The sequence below is a fragment of the Pristiophorus japonicus genome, chromosome 11 (genome assembly GCF_044704955.1).
Source record: "Pristiophorus japonicus isolate sPriJap1 chromosome 11, sPriJap1.hap1, whole genome shotgun sequence".
NCBI classification, from domain to species: Eukaryota; Metazoa; Chordata; class Chondrichthyes; family Pristiophoridae; genus Pristiophorus; species Pristiophorus japonicus.
Window position 1 is genome coordinate 212,564,422 of NC_091987.1, and position 23,801 is coordinate 212,588,222.

The 23,801-nt window shown below is 45.6% G+C and overlaps 1 protein-coding gene across 6 annotated transcripts in view; it reads right to left on the reverse strand.

Annotated features, from left to right (window-relative positions):
* Positions 1-23,801, reverse strand: part of zbtb16a (zinc finger and BTB domain containing 16a) — a 283,192-nt gene that overhangs the window by 101,783 nt on the left and 157,608 nt on the right. For 5 of the 6 annotated variants that reach the window (XM_070893149.1, XM_070893148.1, XM_070893147.1 and 2 more), the window contains one exon: positions 3,262-3,348. In XM_070893149.1, the coding sequence (XP_070749250.1) occupies positions 3,262-3,348 (87 nt within the window). The remainder of the gene's footprint in view (positions 1-3,261; positions 3,349-23,801) is intronic. The other variant, XM_070893150.1, reaches the window with a different exon arrangement.

The following is a 23,801-nucleotide window of genomic DNA, read 5'->3' on the forward strand; positions in this document are numbered from 1 at the left end:
TGCTGTATAAATATGCGTTGTTGGTGTAATACAGTGATGTGCACAATAGATGGCAAAATGTGACTGTACTGAAACGAAAAGCAGAGGGACACGTCAGTGACCGGCAGTAGCTGGAGTTGGCACTGGCCAAATGCTGAATCTGTCACTCACCGTTTGTTGACTGTGTTTACAAGTCTGTTTATGAACTCGACACTACATCACCAATGTAACTGCTGCTTCATGATGACCTGCACAACCTATTTCTGTTCTGCAATATACTGGAGAGGGAGGGAGGGGGTTCCAGAATGTTGATGGGCCAGTGTTGCGAATGTCACTTGTGCATCAGTTGGAAATCCAGGGGCTTTCTTGTTGACGATAAAGTTCGAGCCATTTGCATGAGGAGCCTCTTCCCGGAGTGGGGCAGAAGAGTTAATGTCACAAAAGAGCGGTGACCTTTGCAAACTCACTTTGCAACAGCAACTCACTGCCCCACACCCCATGCCAATATAAATAGCTTTTTGGCAGTCTAAAGGAGCAAAACAAGCCATTTGCTTGCCGTTCTGCTCACCACATTACAGGAAAGATGTGATTGCACTAGAGAGGGTGCAGAGGAGATTTACGAGGATGTTACCTGGACTGGAGAATTTTAGCTATAGGGAACGATTGGATAGGCTGGAGTTGTTTTATTGGGAACAGAGGCGGTGCAGGGGCGACCTTAGAGGTGTACAAGATTATGAGGGGTCTGGATAGAGTGGATAGGAAGGACCTATTTTTCTTAGCAGAGGAGTCAAAAACTAGGGGTCATAGATTTAAAGTAATTGGGAGGAGCTTTAGAGGGTATTTGAGGAGAATATTTTCACCCAGAGGGTGGTGGGGGTCTGGAACTCACAGCCTGAAAGGATGGTAGAGGCAGAAACCCTCACCACATTTAAAAAGTACTTGGATGTGCACTTGAAGTGCCGTAACCTACAGGGCTACGGACCAAGAGCTGGAAAATGGGATTAGGCTGGATAGCTCTGTCGGCCGGTGCGGACACGATGGGCCGAATGGCCTCCTTCCGTGCTGTAAATTTCTATGATTCTAATATTTGCAACATTCTTGAGCATTTTTTTTTTAAGGAGGGGGTGGGGGGGTAGGAGGGGCCTGACCAAAAGAATATTTTCAGTAAACCTAAAGTAGACTTACATTCTTTTGTCGTTTCTCTTGACCAGGCAAGTTAAGAAAATGTTATCGACACAGCATATTTGCAAAATTATTATACAGTCAAGTGTGGCAACCACGGAAGCTATTCTTCAACCTTTCGGTAGTTTTCAATGCAGATTTATTTCTTGCGGAGTTTAAAAAATAAAATTCTCATCTCTCCCTCTGCTCTTTTGCCAATCACCTTAACTCTGTCTCCTCTGGTTACTGACCCAACTGCCACAGGAAACAGTTTCTCCAGATTTCCTCTCTCAAAACCGCTCATCTTTTTGAGCACCGTTATTAAATCTCCCCATGACCATTTATTGTAAATCATGCTTCATGACTTGCATAATACACTGACATTGTTCAATATTAGATCTTCAGTGTCCGTTGTGTGGGTTTCTGGGATTTGATGCTGTGGACTATCATTGACAACATATCACTTTTGTTCACTGTATTCGAAAATGCAAACATCTCTGTCTGATTGATGAACGGTGCATTCAAAAACCAATATACGACAGGTAAGAACACCCAATGATGTTGTAGATATAAAACTCCAGTAGAAATCATCTGCTACACCATCTGCTTCAAATTAGAAATTCAAATGTCGAAAACCACAACAAAGTGGAAGAGAGCCCAGCACCTCAAACAATATCTGGAGCTGCGATCAAACAGCAATAACGGATCGTACTGCACCCAGGAGCGATGGATATCGAGCACCCCTTTCACTCTCCAACTGTTCTCAGGTAAAGTAATCAAAACATCGCCAGAAACTCACTCTCAATGCAACACATTAGAATTCAACACTGAAATATATCCTTTGCAAGAGAATTCCTTCATAGAGTCAGTATGTTTGAACATTGTTTTACATAAGAACATAAGAATTAGGAGCAGGAGTCAGCCATTTGGCCCCTCAAGCCTGCTGCACCATTCAATAAGATCATGGCTGATTTGATCTTGGCCTCAACTCCACTTCCCTGCCCGCTCCCCATAACCCTCGACTCCCTTATCATTCAAAAATCTGTCTATCTCCACCTTAAATATATTCAATGACCCAGCCTCCACAGCTCTCTAGGGAAGAGAATTCCAAAGATTCATGACCCTCAGAGAAATTCCTCCTCATTTCCGTTTTAAATGGGCGACCCCTTATTCTGAAACTATGCCCCCTAGTTCTAGATTCCCCCACGGGGGGAAACATCCTCTCTGCATCTACCCTGTCCAGCCCCTTCAGAATCTTATACTTTTCAATAAGACAAGAGGTTTTGGTATCCCTGGTCCAGTAATGCCTTATCCTAGTAATCAAATCCCTCCATAGCCTCACCCCTTCTCCCGATCTCTTACCTCCACTAGTCCCACAGGCCTCAGAGATCCCTGCACAACTCCAATACTGGCCTCTTGCGCATCTCCGATTTTCATCGCTCCACCATAGACTGCCGCAACTTCAGCGGTCTAGGCCCCAAACTGCGGCGCCTCTCTAGCTCACTCTCTCTCTCCTCAAAACCTCGGTCTGTCCTAATATCTCCTGATGCAGCTCGGTCCTGCAAAATGGCCTGCTCAGCTTCAACTCTTCGAGTTAGCACGGTTCTAGAATCATAGAAATTTACAGCACGGAAAGAGGCCATTCGGCCCATCGTGTCCGTGCCGGCCAACAGAGCGATCCAACCTAATCCCACTTTTCAGCTCGTGGTCCGTAGCCCTGTAGGTTACGGCATTTCAAAGTGCACATCCAAGTACTTTTTAAATATGGTGAAGGTTTCTGCCTCTGCCACCCTTTCAGGCAGTGAGTTCCAGACCCCGATCCTCTGGGTGAAGAGATTTCCCCTCAAATCCCCTCTAAACCTCCTACCAATGACTTTAAATCTCTGCCCCCTGGTTGTAGGCCCCTCTGCTAAGGGAAATAGGTCCTTCCTATCCACTCTATCCAGGCCCCTCAATGTTATACACCTCAATAAGGTCTCCCCTCAGCCTTCTGTGTTCCAAAGAAAACAAACCCAGCCTATCCAATCTGTCCTTTGACTATTGTTACTTAAATAAAATTTGGGTTATCAAAGGAGAGCAAATCAGAAACTCCTTCAACAGTAAAGTTTTGGAAAAAAGTACCGGTATGAGTCTGCCGATGGCTTTCTAGGGCATCTTCTTTCGAAAACTGTGCTCCACACTGGTCACAAACAAAGGCCTTTGCACCTGCTGGAAAAACAAAACAAAACAAGTTTAGCCCAGAAAGTTCATGTAAAATAACAAATGCATCTGGAACTCTGTGCCTGTCTGTCAGAAATAGTCTTGGAAAAGTATTCTCGAGAAGCATGTGTCAACTGCAAGGCAGGGGAGATGGTGTTACACTTGCCAGGAGCCTTCAACAACATGTACCCAAACATCACTAGTGTGAACACAATGTTCCACGGCAGATTTCCACTTCCTAAAACTGCATGTCCACATGGTGCCTCACTCAAGTTGGCTGTTTTACACGATGGGTTGATGTCTACTGAGCACTTGATCATGATGGCCTAAACTCATTTCACTTCGAATCCCTCAACAGCTGGGTGAGAGATGGGGGGGCCGGGAATAAATAAAGCAGAGAGAAGAAAACTTTCATCTGATCTACAGATGTCAGACATGAACTCAGGCCTGACAGACAAAGCTACTGCATCATAGAAACTTAGAGCAGAAGGAGGCCATTTTTTCAGCCCATCGTGTCCGCACCAGCCGACAAAGAGCCGCACATCCCTCGGTCAGCAGCCCTGAAGGTTACATATAAACCTATGAACAATGAACAATGGTGGAAAGGTAAAGAGCACCCAGCCCAACCAGTCCGCCCCACACAACTGCGACACCCCTTACACCGAAACATTCGACACTCCACCCCAACCGGAGCCCTGCAATCTCCTGGGAGAGGCAAAAACCAGATAAAAACCCATCAATCCCATACGAATTTGCAATCATAGAACATCTTGCAAGACCTCAGGATGACCCAAAGTGCTTTTTCATAGAAATTTACAGCACAGAAGGAGGCATTCGGCCCATCATGTCCGCGCTGGCCGACAAAGAGCTATCCAGCCTAATCCCACTTTCCAGCTCTCTGTCCGTAGCCCTGTAGGTTACGGCACTTCAAGTGCAGATACAAATACTTTTTAAACGTGGTGAGGGTTTCTGCCTCTACTAGCCTTTCAGGCAGTGAGTTCCAGACCCCCACCACCCTCTGGTTGAAGGAATTTCCCCTCAAATCCCCTTTAAACCTCCTACGAATTACTTTAAATGTATGCCTCCTTGTTGTTGACCCCTCTACTCAGGGAAATAGGTCCTTCGTATCCACTCTATCCAGGCCCCTCATAATTTTATACACCTCAAACAACGTCTCTCCTCAGCCTCCTCTGTTCCAAAGAAAACAAACCCAGCCTATCCAATCTTTCCAGCCAATGATATCCCTTATGTAAATGTTGTCACTGTTGTAAAGTTGGAACTGTGGCAGCCAATTTGAGCACAGCAAGCTCCCACAACAGCAATCAAATAAATGTAGATATCAATAGTTTTTAGGTGTTGGTTGTGGGATAACCAGGGAGAACTTTTCCAGCTCCTAAATAGTGCCATGGGATCTTTTACATCCACCCGAGCGCAGACGGTGTCTCGGTTTAATGTCTCACCCAAAAGTCGGCACCTCCAACACTGCAGCACTCCCTCAGCACTGCACTGGAGTCTCAGCCTAGATTTTTGTGCTCAAGTCCCTGGAGAGGGACTCGAACCCACAACCTTCTGACTCCGAGGCGAGCTGGGTCACAGCTCACACCTGGTTATTGACATCCAATCAGTCAATGTAGCTAGAGGGGTCAGAGAATGTGTCCCATGGCCTTATTCCTTTTAAATCATAATTACACTGAAAATGCATCTCAGTCATTCTTAAAATGTGCATGGACATGGCTATAAATTGGATAAAAGGCAAAAGTCAATCCGTACATCACTCACTGTGTCCTCACTGGTCCAGAATGAGTGAAAGCAATGCTGGGATCATTAATATGTTTAAAATCACTGGATTAAATGTAAATTTCTTCACTTTACTGACTGATCCTTGAACCTTCCAGCTCAGTGTCTATACAAGGTTTCATTACACCAAAAATTAAAACACATTTTAGTAACATCACTTTTTTCAAACAATTGAGACCCACAGATGAAGGGAAAAGGCCCATAATGGCAGTCAGCACCATAAGATCAGAAATAGGAGCAGGAGTCGGTCATTCGGCCCCTCGAGCCTGCTCCGCCATTCAATAAGATCATGGCCTGTCTGATCTTGGCCTCAACTCTACTTCCCTGCCCACTCCCCATAACCCTGGACTCCCTTATCGTTCAAAAATCTGTCTATCTCCGCTTTAAATATATTCAATGACCCAGCCTCCACAGCTCAATGGGGCAGAGAATTCCAAAGATTCACGACCCTCAGAGAAGGTTGGAAACAAGGTTGGAAAGTTTTGAAGTTGAGGTAAATCAATTCATAGTTTACACGCATTCTAATGACTGCACTCAAATGTAATTCATTGCACAAAACGCTTTGAGGTATATTCAACAATGTGCTAAGGCATGTATTTCGTTACTTTCGGAATTAGGTGTAGCAATACAAACCTTTGACTTCAAGACCCTGACTATTGGGCATTGCCACAGATCAGTGAGGAGAAACCCATGCCCAATAGTCCCCAACCAGCGAGTTCTCAATCCTCGCTGGGTTGTCATTTGGTAGAATCATGTAGGACGCAAACCATTTGGATGGGCAGGGGATAAGAAACTAAGCAGGAGTCGACCAAACAATTCAGTACGTTGGAACACAAGAATGGTCTACTTTCCTTTGATCGCTTGTGTGCGCAAGACAGGGCAAATATTTTTTTTAGAAAGAGGGAAATTTTACCCAAAGACCTTTGAACAACTGAAAATGGTCAGAGTTCATAGAAACATAGAAAATAGGTGGAGTAGGCCATTCGGCCCTTCGAGCCTGCACCACCATTCAATAAGATCATGGCTGATCATTCACCTCAGTACCCCTTTCCTGCTTTCTCTCCATACCCCTTGATCCCTTTAGCCGCAAGGGCCATATCTAACTCCCTCTTGAATATATCCAATGAACTGGTATCAATAACTCTCTGCGGTAAAGAATTCCACAGGTTAACAACTCTTTGAGTGAAGAAGTTTCTCCTCATCTCGGTCCTAAATGGTTCAAAACTAGGGGTCATAAATATAAAAGATAATCAATTAATAAATCCAAGAGGGAATACAGAAGAAACTTCTTTACCCAGAGAGTGGTGAGAATGTGGAACTCGCTGCCACAGGTAGTGGTCAAGGCAAACAGCAAAGATGCATTGAAGGGAAGCTAGTTGGGTACATGAGGGGAAAAGGAATAGGAGGACAGGCTGACAGGGCGAGATGATGTAAGGCAAGAAGAGGCTCGTGTAGAGCATAAACACCGGCACAGACCAGTTGGGCCGCATGGTCTGTTTCTGTGCTGTAAATTCCATGCAATTCTCTAATTCGATGGAAGCTTAACCAGCTCTTCATCCACAGACAGGAAGCATCAGCGCAGAGCCTAGTAGGTCAACGGTTAACCCGCTGTACTAACTGAAGAACAGCTTCAGCCAAGATCTAGTAAGAGGCCAACTTCTCGACCTCTTGGGACTAGGCCGAAAATAGAACAAATTGACTCTTTAAAAATCAGTCAAAAAAAAAGTCTGATTTTTTTTTCAGGTGGAAGGCCAAAACACAACAGCGAGTACAGAATTAAAATTAAGTGCTACACAATTCTACGAACCACATTGGCAAGTGGTAAAATTGAAAGGTGTGGTGTCTGTAGGCGAGATTATCAAAAGAATTCTAACGTGAATAAGGCTTTGTTTCTAAACCTGACTGTGGCTATATCGAGCAAAACAGGAAACTGCTTATCTGATCAGCAAGCCCAACCTCAGTGAAAACCAGCCTGAAAAGTACTAGCGTTGCAGTTTGATAGAAAAGAGTCACCAGATATAACTAAGTGAGTCCGGATCAAAAAAACACAAGATCGGTCATAGTACAGCGTTAAATTAAGCGTGTTTCAAGTGCATTTTATATAAGATGTTTAGGAACAGGAAGCTCATTTGGCCCAATGACCCTTTCCCTTCATCAGACACCAAAACCACCCACTCATCATTTTGGTATTGTGCTGATATTTAAACAGAGAAATAAAGCTGCCATATTTTCTCCTTGCCTTCAAAGATAGGTGGGAATACAAGTTGTGAGGAGGATGCAAAGAGGCTTCAAGGGGATATAGACAGGCTAAGTGAGTGGGCAAATGGAATATAATGTGGAGAAATGTGAAGTTATCGACTTTGGTAGAAAAAATAGAAAAGCAGGACATTTTTTAAAATGTTGAGAGATGGGGAAATGTTAGTGTTCAAAGGGACCTGGGTGTCCTTGTACACAAATCACAAAGTTAACATGCAGGTACAGCAAGCAATTAAGAAAGCAAATGGTCTTTATTACAAGAGGATTTGAGTATAAGAGTAAAGATGTCTTACTGCATTTATATAGGTCCCTGGTGAGACCACACCTGGAGTACTGTGTACAATTTTGATCTCCTTGCCTGAGGAAGGATATACTTGCCATAGAGGGAGTGCAACGAAGGTTTACCACACTGATTCCTGGGATGGGGGAATTGTCCAATGAGGAGAGATTGAGTAGACTAGGCCTATATTCTCTGGAATTTAGAAGAATGAGAGGTGATCTCATTGAAACATACAAAATTCTCACAGGGCTTGACCGGGTAGCTGCAGGGAGGATGTTTCCTCTGGCTTTGAAGTCTAGAACCAGGGGTCACAGTCTCAGAATAAGGGGTCGGCCATTTAGGACTGAGATGAGGAGAAACTTCTTCACTCAGAGGGTGGTGAATCTTTGGAATTCTCTACTCGAGAGCTGTGGAGGCTCAGTCATTGAGTATATTCAAGACTGAGATCGATAGATTTTTGGATATTGAGGGCAACAAGGGATACGATGACAGTGCAGGAAAGTGGAGTTGAGGTAGATCATCAGTCATGATCTCATTAAATGGCAGAGCAGGCTCCAAGAGCCGAATGGCCTACTCCTGCTCTTAATTCTTATGTTCCTTCGTAAGAAAATGTACCACCCAATCTGTGCTGGTGTCAGCATGGCTCTCGCACTTTTGCCTCTGTGCCAAAATGTGGTGGGTTCATGTCCCACTACAGGGACTGGAGTACAAAATCTAGGCCAATGCTCCAGTGCAGTACCAAGGGAACGGACATGAAACGTTTAACTGAGGTGGACGCAAAAAGATTCCATGACACTATTTTGAAGAACAGGAGCGGTTCTCCTTGGTGTCCCGGCCAATATCTATCCCTCAGCAAACATCACTAAAACCCATATTATCTGATTATCCAATTGTCATTTGTGGGAGCTTGCTGTGCTCAAATTGGCGGCCACGTTTCCTACATTACAAAAGTACTTCATTGGCTGTAAAGGGCTGTGGGAAATCCTACCTTCATGAAAAGCACTATATAAATGCAAGTTCTTTCATTCACTATCAGTTGATCTCCGCTAGGATACAATAAGCCTTAGTGGCCCGAGGCTTTGGGGAGGGGCACGATAAAAGCCACCAAGGCTCTTGCTCCCATCACTGCTGCTGCATGTCTAAATAACACACGCTGGCTGATTCAGTCAGGGACTAAGTTTTTCAATGAACCACAATCCCAACAGTTACCTTGTTTATAACAGCAGAGAGAATGATGCTTGGGGGGGGGGGGGGGGAAGCGAGATGAGGAATTAGACCTTTATGCATTTCTCCCTTCCCCTCAAACAGTACAAATGATGTATTAAGTGGCTGATCGATTTATTGGAAATTACATCAGGCAGACAAAATAACATGTTGATCATCGAAAGGATGGTGACTAATTATTTTGCCAAATTGAATACATTTATTTAATGATAACTCAATTAAGGCACAACATGCCTTGTACATTATATGTAATTGTATATTATAATCCCATGGACTAAATGGTTGAGTGTAGACAATGCTGTTGCTGATTGCCCTCAACCGTTGGCATTCATTGTCAGATTTCTATCTTTACCTCTTCATTTCTTAGCAATACAAACAGGTGCTGAAGAACTGCAACCAGCCCACCCTAGCACAACACCCCCCCCCCCCCATGATATTCCATTGATGGCCATCCTCCTTATGTGCTCAGCTCTGAGCCTTTCACAGAATCACAATGATACAGCACTGAAGGAGGCCATTCTGCCCATCATGCCAGTGCCAGCTCTTTGGTAAAGCTATCCACATAGTCCCACTCCTTGCTCACAGCACTGGAAATTTTATTCCCTTCAAGTATTTATCCAATTCCCTTTTGAAAGTTATTACTGAATCGTCTCCCACCGCCCTTTCAGGCAGCGCGTTCCAGATCACAACAACTCGTCGCGTAAAAAGTTCTCTCTGCATCTCGCCTCTGGTTCTTTTGCCAATTATCTAAAATCGGTGTCTTCTAGTTACTGAGCCTTACTGACTCCGTCCCTCTCCCCAACTTCTGTCTGAGGCTGAACCAGACTGTTCACAACCTTGGTGTTATATCTGACCCCGAAATGAGTTTGAGACCACATATCCGTAGCATAACTAAGACCGCCTATTTCCACCTCCGTAACATCGCCCGGCTCTGGTCCTTGCTTCAGCACAGCTGCAGCTGAAGCCCTCGTCCAGGCCTTTGTTACTTCTAGACTTGACTATTCCAACGCGCTCCTAGCTGGCCTCCCACCTTCTACCTATGTAAACTAGAGCTGATCCAAAACTCGGCTGCCCCATGTCCTAACTCGCACCGAGTCCCGCTCACCCATCACCCCATGCGCTCGCTGACCCACATTGGCTTCCGGTTAAGCAACACCACGATTTCAAAATTCTCATCCTTGTTTTCAAATCCCTCCATGGCCTCACCCCTCCCTATCTCTGTAATCTCCTCCAGCCTCAACACCAGAGATGTCTGCGTTTCTGTAATTCTGCTCTCCTGATAATCGCTCAGCCATTGGTGACCGTGCCTTCTGTTGCCTGGGCCCCAAGCTCTGGAACTTCCTCCCTAAAGCTCTCCGCCTCTCTACCTCTCTTTCCTCCTTTAAGACACTCCTTAAAACCTACCTCTTTGACCAAGCTTTTGGTCACCTGTGCTAATTTCTACTTATGTGGCTCAGTGTCAAGCGCCATGGGATGTTTCACTATATTAAAGGTGCTATATAAATACAAATTGTTGCTAGTTACTCTCCCAAAACCCAACATGATTTTGAACACTCCCATTAGATTTCCCCATAGACTATCCTGCTTCTTGCTCGACTCACAAATCCTGCGACCATTATTGCTCCAAGAACTGAAAGCTCTTGGCTTGTTCCTCCCAAGTTCGAAATACACATTCTTCTTCTCAGTGTTGAAAGCAAGCTACATCATTCAGTTTCCTCCTCAGAATTCTGGATTTCCTCACCAACTCCCCGTCTTCCCTGCATCTTGAAACCTTCAGCTTTCTAAAGCCCAAGCTTAGAATTGCCCTACTCGTTTCAGTCTTGCTGGTGTCCTACATTACATGTCTCAGTCCTTCACATCAGGCTCTCTTGGAAGGAAAGGATGTAAAGGGACCAGAGAAGCTGCAAAAAAGACTTACAAGGAAAAACGTATTTGCTTCAGGGGTTCTTTGCTTAAGAATTCATGTCAACACATTGCTATTAAGAACTAGTTGATTTATTAGCAAAAGGTTTAACAATCACACTACACGTTACCAGTTCATCCACCAGGCTCATAACCACCTGCCTCAACGTGGATCCTCCAAACCCAACTGGCTGGGGTTTTATTGAGTCACGTGACTGGCTAAGCCACTCACAACTCAACAGTTCCACCAACCAGTGAGCATCCTCTCAGGTGCAGACATTATAATATCAGAACTGAGGGGTTTTATCTGTCAGGAAAGATTGAACAGGCTATTTTTTTCTCCCACTAGAGGCCATAAATATAAGATGGTCACTAATAAGTACAATAAGGAAATCAGGAGAAAATTCTTTACCTAGAGAGTGGAACTTGCTATCATAGGGAGTAGTTGAGGCAAATAGCAGAGATGCATTTAAGCGGAGGCTAGATAAGCAATGAGGCTGAAAGGAGTAGGAGGACATGTAGATGGGGTTAGATGATGTCGGGTGGGATGAGGCGTGTGTGGAGCATAAACGCCGGCATAGACCTGATGGGCCAAATGGCCTGTTTCTGTGCTGCACATTCTATTTAATCTTGCCCACAGCCTCTTCTCTAAATGACACGAGTGTGACTTGACCAAATGAGGCAGCAGACGCTCAAGCAAACCTTTGCTGAAAGAAGTTCCACATCTGAGGAAAGCAGATGATCCAGTCATCGGCTTGGATCCGTGTTTGGTTGTTTTTCTCAATGTTTGGCAGTCTGCAGATAATCTAAAACAGCCCGAACAGATTTCTGAACACATGCCCTGGCTAACACAGATCCAATTAACTTTATTTTAAAAACGCTTAGATGAAAACACAAGAAAATTACCAGTAAACTTTTTACGGAGAGGGCCACGCCAGTGTGGATACTAATCATGTGGATACGGTCAACCTTGGGAATTTGGCAAGGGTTCTGAGGGGAAGGAGACTGGAGTAAAAAAAACATTTGAGCATGGTGTATGTTATGTATTAATGCTTGGGGGTCACCACACACCAGAGGGCGCTGCGGTCGGAGGTCATCGGGCTGTATGCATGTGGCATGTGTGCTTGGTCGCCTGTATAAAAGCAGGCTGTCTTTGTCACACTGGCACTCTCGGGCTGGAATAAAGATGGATCAGGTTGCGCCCGAGTGATTTTACAGTAACCAGACTCGAGTCATTACCGTGTACCCTCCACCAAGGGTCTTACAGAAATTAATTTCATCAGTCCCAATCAGTTTGGATTTTATAAAATAGACGTCAGAAAATAGCCCCCAATTTGTTCCTAAATTGGCACTCTCACTTGGGGAGGCTATAGGGTGACTGTTGTGGGATCTCCCTCGCTGGTTCAACAAGGAGTACTGTACTAAGGTTAGGGTTGAGATGTATTGTTAGTCATCATCATAGACAGTCCCTCGAAGTGAGGATGACTTGCTTCCATGCCAAAAAAGGATGAGTTCACAGGTGTTTCAATGAAGGACCTAATATTCCAGATCCCAAACTACATGTTGAAGGGTGGAAGATGCCTGTGCGTGGATTTTTTTTTTTTAACGTTTGGTGGCCGTTGCACACCAGCCCCCACACGGGCTTGACAGAGCGAGGTCTTGGTCCAGTGGCAAGGATTAACCAAGATGACTGGGCCAGCAGTGTGGGCTGGCCCGTGCTGCCCCTGTTACAGTGGAGTAGAGAGCGCTTTATTTTACATCTCAGAGAAACTATACAAAAGCAAAATATTGTGGATGCTGGAATCAGGAATGAAAACAGAAAATGCTGGAAATCTCAGCGGGTCAGGCAGCATCTGTAGAGAGAGAAGCAGAGTTAACATTTCAGGCCGGCAACCCTTCATCAGAACTGGAGAGTGTTCGGAAAGAACAGATTCTCAACCAGCACTGAAAGGGGGCGGGGAAGAAAGAACAAAAGGGAAGCTCTGTGCTAGGTTGGAAGACAGGAGAGATGAGAGAGACAAAAAGGATGATGGCCCAAATTCAAATGGTAATGCCAGGAGTTAGAAAAACATTAGTCAAGAAAGGGTGTGAATGGTGGGATAATGACCAACTGCCATTAGAGACAAGGAGAAAGAAAGAAACAGGCTCTAGGGGGAGGAAGGCAGCCAAAGAGTCAGAGAAACTATACGCACACTGGGAATGTTTGGTGCTAGCATTAGGTGCCAGAAATGGAAAAGTATTCTACACCCCAGCACTTGAATCCTTCACTTGAATAATCACAACAATGCCCCCAAGTTGAGAGACATCAATTAGCTGTATTCTTCATGCCAGCTCCATAGAACTTCATTCGACCATCTGTGGTCTGCATCAGTGCCTGCCCATCAGCATGGGGACAGGATTATCTGCTCCCCGCGACTGTGGGTACAACTCCAGAACAGTGTGTGGATTTGGCATTTCCAAGGTTCAACCACATTACAGGAAAGATGTGATTGCACTGGAGAGGACAACAGGAGATTTATGAGGCTGTTGTCTGGACTGGAGAATTTTAGCCATGAGGAAAGATTGGATAGGCTGGGGTTGTTTTCTTTGGAACAGGAGAAGGCTGAGGAGAGACCTGATTGAGGTGTATACAATGATGATAGAGTGGATAGGAAGGACCCATTTCCCTTAGCAGAGGGGTCAAATTACCAGGGGGCACAGATTTAAACTCATTGGTAGAAGGTTTAGAGCGTATTTGAGGGGAACTTATTTCACCCAGAGGGTGGTGGGGGTCTGGAACTCACAACCTGAAAGGGAGGTAGAGGCAGAAACCCTCATCGCATTTAAATAGTACTTGTTTGTGCACTTGAAGTGCTGTGACCTACAGGACTATGGACCAAGAGCTGGAAAGTGGGATTAGGCTGGATAGCTCTTTGTCGGCCGGCACGGACACGATGGGCCGAATGGGCTCCTTCTGTGCTGTAAGATTCTATGATTTATGAATTCATCTTTCAGAAGGTAATCATCAGGTTAAACCCAGAATCAGAAGGCTTACGAATAATTCAGGTTAGCAGAACACCAAAGAGTCCTCAGACTTGTGAAATACAAATAGCAAGACAAATGATGTGGTTTTATTCACCAAGAGACGATGATGGAATAGAAATAGCAAAACATTGTGGAGTCTCGATGTCTCACACAAGGCATTTGACCGCCTGAAAAATGGCTAATTGGCGTGTGGTTAATGGAGGTTCCACCATAATGGATGTTGGTGCATTTCAAACCGAGGACAGGCCAGATGATTGAAGTGAAGACAAAGAATATCACTGAGCTGACCATCAACTTGGCAAGGTGATAGAGAGTATTACTGCAGTTAAAATTATCCTGCAGGGTTTAATGGCCTCTTAACACACTCACTGAAGATTGGGCCAGACCTCATCGACCGCTCTTGCTCTTTCGTTCATAGATGGGGCCGTATTACTGCCTCCAGGAGAAACAAAAAAAAGACTTACATTTCTATAGCAACTTTCACATCCTCAAGAGGCTTTACAGCCAATTAAGTTTTTTTTTTTGAAGTGTAGTCACTGTTTTATGAAACGCAGCAGCCAACTTGCGCACAGCAAACTCCCACAAACAGCAACATGGTAATTACCAGATCATGTGTTTCAATGATGTTGGTGGAGAGATAGATATTGGCTAGGACAACAGGGGAAACTCCCCTGCTCTTCAGAATAGAGCCACGGGGTCTTTTATGCCTACCAGAGGGGGCAGACAAGGACTCAGTTTAACGTCTCATCAGAAAGGCGGCACCTCCGACAGTGCAACACTGGAGTGTCAGCCTCGAATGTGTGCTGAAGTCTCTGGAGTGGGGATTGAACCCACAACCTCCTACCTCAAGAGACGACAGTACTCCCCACTAAGCCACGGCTCACACACTGAGGAAGGGAATGACTTTGAGAGATGGTTTTCCTGGACTCCTTCAGAGGTGTGGTGTTGTTGCCAGTAACAGATGCTTCCCTGGCCAAAGGCAGACACCAGGACAGGCCAGCAATGCAATTTTCCACTCACAGGCTTGCATAATAACTCTCCAGCCAGGAGGGAAGGTACAGCACGAAATAATAATGTTGTAATTCTGTCCTTCAAACTGGCGACACACAAGGTTAGACAGGCACAGTTGCCCCTCCTGCCATTGGCAAGATTGTCATCCTTCAGCCTATTACAGATCAGATTCTACTGGAGGGCAATTTATACCACAGAATGAGCAGTTATAATTCATTCATCACTCTCCAACACCAGATCAGGAAAGTTGAGAGTGGTGTTGTAGAAGGATGTGCGGCGAAAAGCCCGACACAGGCCGTGACGTGAGCGCTCCCGACTCCTTCAACTCTCAAGCCGGAGCCTGCATGGAACGGTGGCGAGGAACGGTGTAGCAACAAGGTGCCCCCAGCCGCAGGTCGGGGGTATAAGAGGAGCCATTTCAAGATACAGCGCGAGCCGTTACAGGAGGGTGACAGCTTCGAGGAGGGCGACTGGGTGACATCATCAAAAGCCAAGTCACCGATTGGAGTGTGGGCAGGAGCTTCGGCGGGGCGGAGGAGCGGAGACACACCGGGGCGGAGGAGCAACATGATTGGGACCCAGAAGGAGGTAAGAGTTCGGGGCCCACAAGAGGCGAGGGCCCAGAGGCAGCACGGGCCAGCCCACACTGCGATGTGTGCGCGCACTAGGTCCGTGCAGCAGAGCTGGTCTCTAGTCATCTTGGTTAACCCTTGCCACTGGACCAAGACCGAGCTCTGTCAAGCCCGTGTGGTGGCTGGTGTGCAATGGCCACCCCATGTTAAAAACATCAACGCACAGGCATCTTCCACCCTTCAACATGTAGTTCGGGACCTGAAATATCAGGTCCTCACCGAAACACCTGTGAACTCATCCCTTTTTGGTGTGGAAACAAGTCATCCTCAATACGAGGGACCGCCTGAGAGAGAGCGCAACAAGGCGACAAACGCTTATAATTTAGCGATTTTATAGAACGATCTTCTCCCTAACAGTCTAATGGAAGTCCCTTGCATTCAAGATATTCCCCTAGCAGAGGGACATGCAGCAGGATTAATAGACGCACTACCTTTAATAGCCTGCTTCATCATCATCATCATCGGCAGTCCCTCGAAGCGAGGATGACTTGCTTCCAGGCCAAGAAGGGATAAGTTCACAGGTGTTTCAATGAAGGGCCCGAACTACATCGTGAAGGGAGGAAGATGCCTGTGTTTGGATTTTTTTTTTTTTTTTAAAACGTTGGGTGACCGTTACAGACCAGCCACCACGCGGGCTTGACAGATCTAGGGCTTGGTCCAGTGGCAAGGGTTAACCACAACAAATGGTGACTGTGAAACTAACAGATTGTTTGGGGAAAAAACCCATCTGGTTCACTAATGTCCTTTAGGGAAGGAAATCTGCCGCCCTTACCCAGTCTGGGCCTATATGTGACTCCAGACCCACAGCAATGTGGTTGACTCTTATCTGCCCTCTGAAATGGCCCAGTGAGACACTCAGTTGTAACAAACCACTACGACAACGTCAGCACTGTGGGAGCACCTTCACCACACGGACTGCAGCGGCTCAAGGCAGCGGCTCACCACCACCTTCTCAAGGGTTGTTAGGGATGGGCAATAAATTCCGGCCTTGCCAGCGATGCCCATATCCCATGAACAAATACATTTTTAAAAGTTTACCTACAGACCAATACATTTAAATAGTGATATAAAACACACAAAAAAATTGCCAGATTAAGTACAACACACAAAAACACAATACAAGGATGACCACTCCAGGTCAATCTCCCCTTGGAGTGAATGTAAAGATTCAATTAATGGGAAAAAAGCTCAGTCTTCGACTTGCAAATTCAACCAGCTTTCAGCCTCTCTTTCATAACTAGAATTTACTTTTTAGGCTTATTCATCAACATCATCTTTTGGGGACAGAAATCTCCAATACCGTTTCAGATTCCTGCTATCAATTTCTCAGGGATAAAACCTAGCACCGTTGTTGCCTCCCTTCAGGTCTAGTTTTCAGATGTATAGTATGGATTAGATCACTATTGACAGCAGAGAGAGGAAGGACACAGAATAACGATGCTTACAAAACCCAGAAGTTAATAATATTCAACACGACGACTTAGATAATTGAACGACCCTATTATTTTCCCATTAAAAGTAACTGCTGTTAATTTAAAGAAGAAAAGAAAGCCCTTTCACTGTCTGAAAAAAGGGCACGGTCTTTTAAGTAAATAAAATAACCAATTTATATTTTAGGACAGTGACATTATTAAAATAGTTCTATACATATTGGAGCATGGTGGTGGGGCAGTGGTTCTGGCCAATATTTATCCCTCGGTCAACATCACAAACAGATTATCTGGTCATTATCACATTACTATTTGTGGGAGCTTGCTGTGTGCAATATGGCTGCTGCGTTTCCCACATTAGAAGTGACTACACTCCAAAAAGTACTTCATTGGCTGTAAAGCGCTTTGGGATGTCCTGTGGTCGTGAAAGGCGCTATATAAATGCAAGTCTTTCTTTCTTTTTAAGATGCACGCCTCAATTTTGAAGCTTCAAATTCTAATGCTGTGGAGACTTATCTTCTCCAAAAATGTTTGGGCCAATTCCTCAGCTGGTCAGTACTCACCGCAGCCAGCTCACAGGGGCGAGATATGCACAGGTCTTTCATTTTTAGTTGCATCCCCTCAAGCATGTAATAGTTTGAGTTATCAGTAGCGCTGCCTATCTGAAATGAGGATGACATTTTCCAGAAGGCATTATGGATTCAATAGTCAAATGATAACAACTTGTATTTATATAGCGCCTTTAATGTAGTGAAACATTCCAAGGCGCTTCACAGGAGGATTATGATACAAAAAATTTGACACCAAGCCACAAAGAGAAATTAGGGCAGGTGACCAAAAGCGTGGTCAAAGAGGTAGGTTTTAAGGAGCGTCTTGAAGGAGGGGTAGAGATAAAAGTATATATTTACTTAAGAAATTGGCCACTATTTGCTCTAAAAGCTAAACATCTTGGAATAAACCTGAATTACATTTTACTCTTTTCAATCATCCGGTTTTCAATTGACAGAATGGAAACATATGGAACATGAGTTATCACCATTCTATAAATACCAACAAATCCCATTATTAATGCTTTTTAAAAAAAGCTTGTTAGCCAAGATAATAATCGTCACCTAGTTGTTGATCCGTCTCCCTACTCTACCTTTGACCCCTCTATCTCTACTTTAATTGATTCACTGTTTCTGTGGGTAGAAGTTAATCACATGTGAAATTCTCCATGTAGAAACATAATGGCTTGCCCTGCGTATACTGATTAGGAAAACTGGCTTGTACTGATCAATCCCAGTGAGCTGACCACAGTCCCATGCTCACTTTCAAATCCCTCCATGGCCTCCCTTGGTCCTATCTTAGTGATCTCCTCGAGCCTGCTGTACCCAGGAGGCAGCTTCCACACTGGGACTCTCCTCAACAACTTGTATTTATATAGCGCCGTTAACATAGTAAAATGTCCCAAGGCGCTTCACTGCAGTGTTAGAAGACAAAACAGATAAATTTGATACCGTGCCACTTAAGAAATTACGGCAGGTGACCAAAGACTTGATTAAAGAGGTCGGTTTTTTTTAGGAGCATCTTGAAGGAAGAAAGAGAGGCAAGAAAGGCGGAGAGGTTTAGGGTGGGAGTTCCAGAGCTTGGGGCCGAGGCAACAGAAGGCACAACCACCCCAATGGTTGATCGATTATAATCAGGGATGTTCAAGAGGCCCTCTGATATTTATGGCCAATGTGCTCCTGCCCAGTTCTCTCTGGCTTGCCACTTCCTCCAGCCTTTTACAAACTTCCTCAAAAGCCTTCAGCCATGTTGTTGGTCCTCCCAACCTTCTCCATTTCCTGCCCTGCCCCCCCATCCGCCCCCCACCCCGCTCCATTTATGTTCCTCCCAATATTGCAAGTGTCAGCCGTGGCTCAGTGGGCAGCACCCTTGCCTCTGAGTCAGAAGGTTGTGGGTTCAAGTTCCACTCCAGACTTGAGCACAAAAATCCAGGCTGACACTCCCAGTGCAGTGCTGGGGGAGTGCTGCACTGTTGGAGGTGCCGTCTTTCAGATGAGGCGTTAAACCGAGGCCCCGTCTGCTCCCTCAGGTGGATGTAAAAGATCCCACAGCACTATTTTTGAAGAGCAGGGGAGTTATCCCTGGTGTCCTGGCCAATATTTATCCCTCAATCAACATCACAAACAGATTATCTAGTCATTGTCACATTGCTGTTTGTAGGAGCTTGCTGTGGGCAAATTGGCTGCCGCGTTTCATACATTAACAACTTTTATTTATATAGTGTCTTTACGGTAGTAAAACGTCCCAAGGTGCTTCACAGCAATGTTACAAGACAAAATTACAACAGTGGCTACACTGCAAAAAGTACTTCATTGGCTGTGAAGCGCTCAGGGACGTCCAAAGATCTTGAAGGCGCTATATAAATGCAAGTCTTTCCCTTTTTCTTCTTTCTTTTAATATGTGATCAGCCAGACTTTTTAAACTGGTACTTAAGTTCGATGATGCAACAGCGAGAAACGTGCGAAAAATATCTGAGAAAATATGTACTTCAAAAACATTGAAATGACAGCATCAGGATATGGCACGTGTTTTACCACAATTGAATACCTGCAATAGACAGTGTTGTTCCGCTCAACCACGGAACACAGCAGCAATAAAACCAGCTCGACAAATACTCTAACCACATTGTTAATGAGTCCCCATTGCACAAGAGAACAGACCAATTCATTAATGAGCTTCTATTACACAAGACTCAACGCACACAGAAGATTCAGTGCTCTGCTCAACTGGACTGGAAAGATTCGCATTTTTTAATAACCATTTAAATAAAAACACGTTTAGAAAGGTGTGAGAAGCAATGTTCCCTTGCATTTTTTTTGGGGGGGGGGAGGGGTGCGTGGTCTCTTTAAGGGGCTGCAGGGCCCATTCAAAAATGTCGGTCATGCCCGAATTTTCCCATTTAAAAGCGGGTTGCGCGGGATCGCCAGAACGCTGCGTGGCCGCGCTTAAAGGCAACATGGAGAGAAGACAATAAACGTAATATGCACGTGCTATGCCATCTGTGCATAGCCTCAGTGCGTTTTCAGATCAGCTGAATGACATCCATGGTAAAACCAAATAAAGCTGGACAGTAAGACTGGTGGAGTAAAGCAGCCTTGCTGCCTCGCATCATTTAAAAAAAATTAAATGAACCTTACTCTGTTTAGTTACAAATTACTAATTTGTCTTCAAACTAAAATGTGCAATATGATTTTGAGTGGCTGGAGATAGTGTGGGTCAGGACTAAAAGAATGAGCCCGTCCTTGCGGAACAAGAACTCTAGATTCAGAGTCAAGGATAAGCATCAACGTCTGATTGGTGATCTTTCTCTTGGTTCTCGTCTCCCACCCTTCTCTATCATTCCTTCCCCTCCCCCCCTCATCATCATCATTAGGCGGTCCCTCGTGATAAGGATGACTTGCTTCCACACAAGGGATGGGTTCACAGGTGTTTCAATTAAAGACCTAATATTCCAGGTCCTGATCTACATCCTGAAGGGTGGAAGATGCCCGAGTGCGCGCATTCTTTTTAAAAACACGTGTGGTGACCGTTGCACACCAGCCACCACACGGGCTTGACAAAGCTAGGCCTTTATCCAGTAGCAAGGATTAACCAAGATGATTGGAAACCTGCTCTGCTGCACGGACCTAGTGCGCTCACGTATCGCAGTGTGGGCTGGTCCGTGCTGCCCCTGGGCTCTCGCCTCTTCTGGGCCCCGATCACATCGCTCTGCAATCTCTCGCTGCTCGTGCTGTACCTGTCCACGCTCCAATCACCGACCTGGGTTATGGTGACGTCCTCCCGCTATCAATCCCTAGTCTCTTTTATTGATATCACTGATCATTGCTCCCAACTTTCATCTCATGCATAGAATCATAGACTGATACAGCACATAAGGAGACCGTTCAGCCCATCGTGCCTGTGCCGTCTTGTTGAAGAGCGATCCAGTTAGTCCCACTCCGCTGCTCGTTCCCCATAGCCCTGTACTTTTTTTTTCCCCTTTCAAATATTTATCCAATTTCCTTTTGAAAGTTACTATTGAATCTGGTTCCACCACCCTTTCAGGCAGCGCATTCCAGATCATAAGAACAAGTTGTGTAAAAAAAAAAAATCCTCGTGTTGCCGCTGGTTTTTTTGCCAATCACCTGAAATCGGCGTCATCTGGTTACCGACCCTTCAGCCATTGGAAATAGTTTGTCCTTATTTACTCTATCAAAACCATTCAGGATTTTGAACACCTCGATCAAATCTCCTCTTAACCTTCTCAGCTCGAAGGAGAACAACCCCAACTTCTCCACATAACTGAAGTCCCTCATCCCTGGCACCATTCTGGTAAATCTCTTCTGCACCCTCGCCAAGGCCTTGACACAAGGCAGATGACACAAAGATTAGTGGGAAAGCGGGTTGTGTAGAGGACACAGAGAGGCTGCAAAGAGATTTAGATAGGTTAAGCAAATGGGCTAAGGTTTGGCAGATGGAATACAATGTCGGAAAATGTGAGGTCATCCACCTTGGGGGGGAAAAAAAAAAACAGTAAGGGAATATTATTTGAATGGGGAGAAATTACAACATGCTGCAGTGCAGAGGGACCTGGGGGTCCTTGTGCATGAAACTCTTTTTGGAGTTCACCTGCAAAACATAAAACATTAAACCGTTCCACCCGACCTGGGTGACACTCCAGATATTTACAAGGCCCTTTTTTTTCCCCCCCCTTTTTTTTTTTTTTTGTGTTTTTCTTTTTTGGTTTTTTTTTTTGGGCACTAAAATCACAATTTTCCCCAGTGCCCCCGATAAAAAGGGAAGGGGGACACTAAAAGCACCGGCAATTAAAACAAATTAAACTTAAAAACGTAAAATCAAATTAAAATTTGGTTGCCGGGCGTGATGATGCACTCCAGTCCCTCCGGTGCCCACCTCTCGCGGAAGGCCGCGAGCGTACCGGTGGACACCGCGTGCTCCATCTCCAAGGACACCCTGGACCGGATGTAAGAGCGGAAGAGAGGCAGGCAGTCAGGTTGAACGACCCCCTCGACCGCCCGCTGCCTGGACCGGCTGATGGCACCCTTGGCCGTGCCCAGGAGCAGTCCTACGAGGAGGCCTTCGGACCTACCCGCTCCCCTCCGCACAGGGTGCCCAAAGATCAGGAGAGTGGGACTGAAGTGCAGCCAGAATTTCAGGAGCAGCCCCTTCAAATAATGGAACAGGGGCTGCAACCTCGTGCACTCAATAAAAACATGGAACACGGACTCCTCCAGACCGCAGAAATTGCAGGCGGCCTGGGAGTCCGTGAACCGGCTTAAAAATTTGTTGCACGGCACTGCTCCGTGCACCACCCTCCAGGCCAAGTCCCCGATGAATAGTTGGAGGACCCCTGCGTAGAGTGCCCTCCATCGGGGACCCCCGCCTCCTCCGGACGGCAAGATGGTACGCCATGGCGTGTCCGGACGGCCGACGTGGATGGCAAAGTTGAGAGTGTGCAGGAGCAGCCCGTACAGGAAACCCCTCCGCGCGGAACTGAAAGGCACGGAGGGGATTTCCCCGAGGACCCAAAAAGCTAGTTTGCAGGTGCAGCAGGTAATCAGGAAGGCGAATGGAATGTTGGCCTTCATTGCGAGAGGGATGGAGTACAAAAGCAGCGAGGTCCTGCTGCAACTGTACAGGGTATTGGTGAGGCCACACCTGGAGTACTGCGTGCAGTTTTGGTCACCTTACTTAAGGAAGGATATACTGGCTTTGGAGGGGGTACAGAGACGATTCACTAGGCTGAGTCCGGAGATGAGGGGGTTATCTTATGATGATAGATTGAGTAGACTGGGTCTTTACTCGTTGGAGTTCAGAAGGATGAGGGGTGATCTTATAGAAACATTTAAAATAATGAAAGGGATAGACAAGATAGAGGCAGAGAGGTTGTTTCCACTGGTCGGGGAGACTAGAACTAGGGGGCACAGCCTCAAAATACGGGGGAGCCAATTTAAAACCGAGTTGAGAAGGAATTTCTTCTCCCAGAGGGTTGTGAATCTGTGGAATTCTCTGCCCAAGGAAGCAGTTGAGGCTAGCTCATTGAATGTATTCAAGTCACAGATAGATAGATTTTTAACCAATAAGAGAATTAAGGGTTACGGGGAGCGGGCGGGTAAGTGGAGCTGAGTCCACGGCCAAATCAGCCATGATCTTGTTGAATGGCGGAGCAGGCTCGAGGGGCTAGATGGCCTACTCCTGTTCCTAATTCTTATGTTCTTATGTTACGTTCTTGACATCCTTCTGAGAAGGGGTGTATTTGTTCCTCCTCAGCTCCACAACGGCCATCCTCGACCCACTTCCTGCATCCTCAGCATGTTGAAATCAAAACTATTGCAGAATCTGCTCCATAAGTGGGAGGTACCGTACAATCCTTCCCACACACACCAAAAGGTGAAATGTTTAATTTGTCAAATCCATGTAGAACCCTGTGTTATGTATTTAACCCTTGTCAACCTGTACTACCACCACCACCACCAGGGGGCCTACCTGTTGGGAGTCCCAAGCAGGTCACTCATGTGGTAACTGCACTCTGGAGTCTAATTAAAAGGAGCTAAGGTCACATTTACTCATAGTACTCAGTTTCATCCTTTATGAGCGTTAACACCCTGAACATCACATTTTGAGTGTGATAGTCCATTGATTATGTCATGAATCCCACTTTCTTTCCAAAGTCTGCTCAACAAACTCCAAAGAAACTTGGCTGGGTCCAGGTACACAGATCATTAAAATGCCATGAACAGGAACAGAAAATAATCAAAAAGGCTAATGGGATGCTGGCCTTTATAGCTAGAGGACTAGAATACAAGGGGGTAGAAGTTATGTTGCAGCTAAACAAAATCCTGGTTAGACCACACCTGG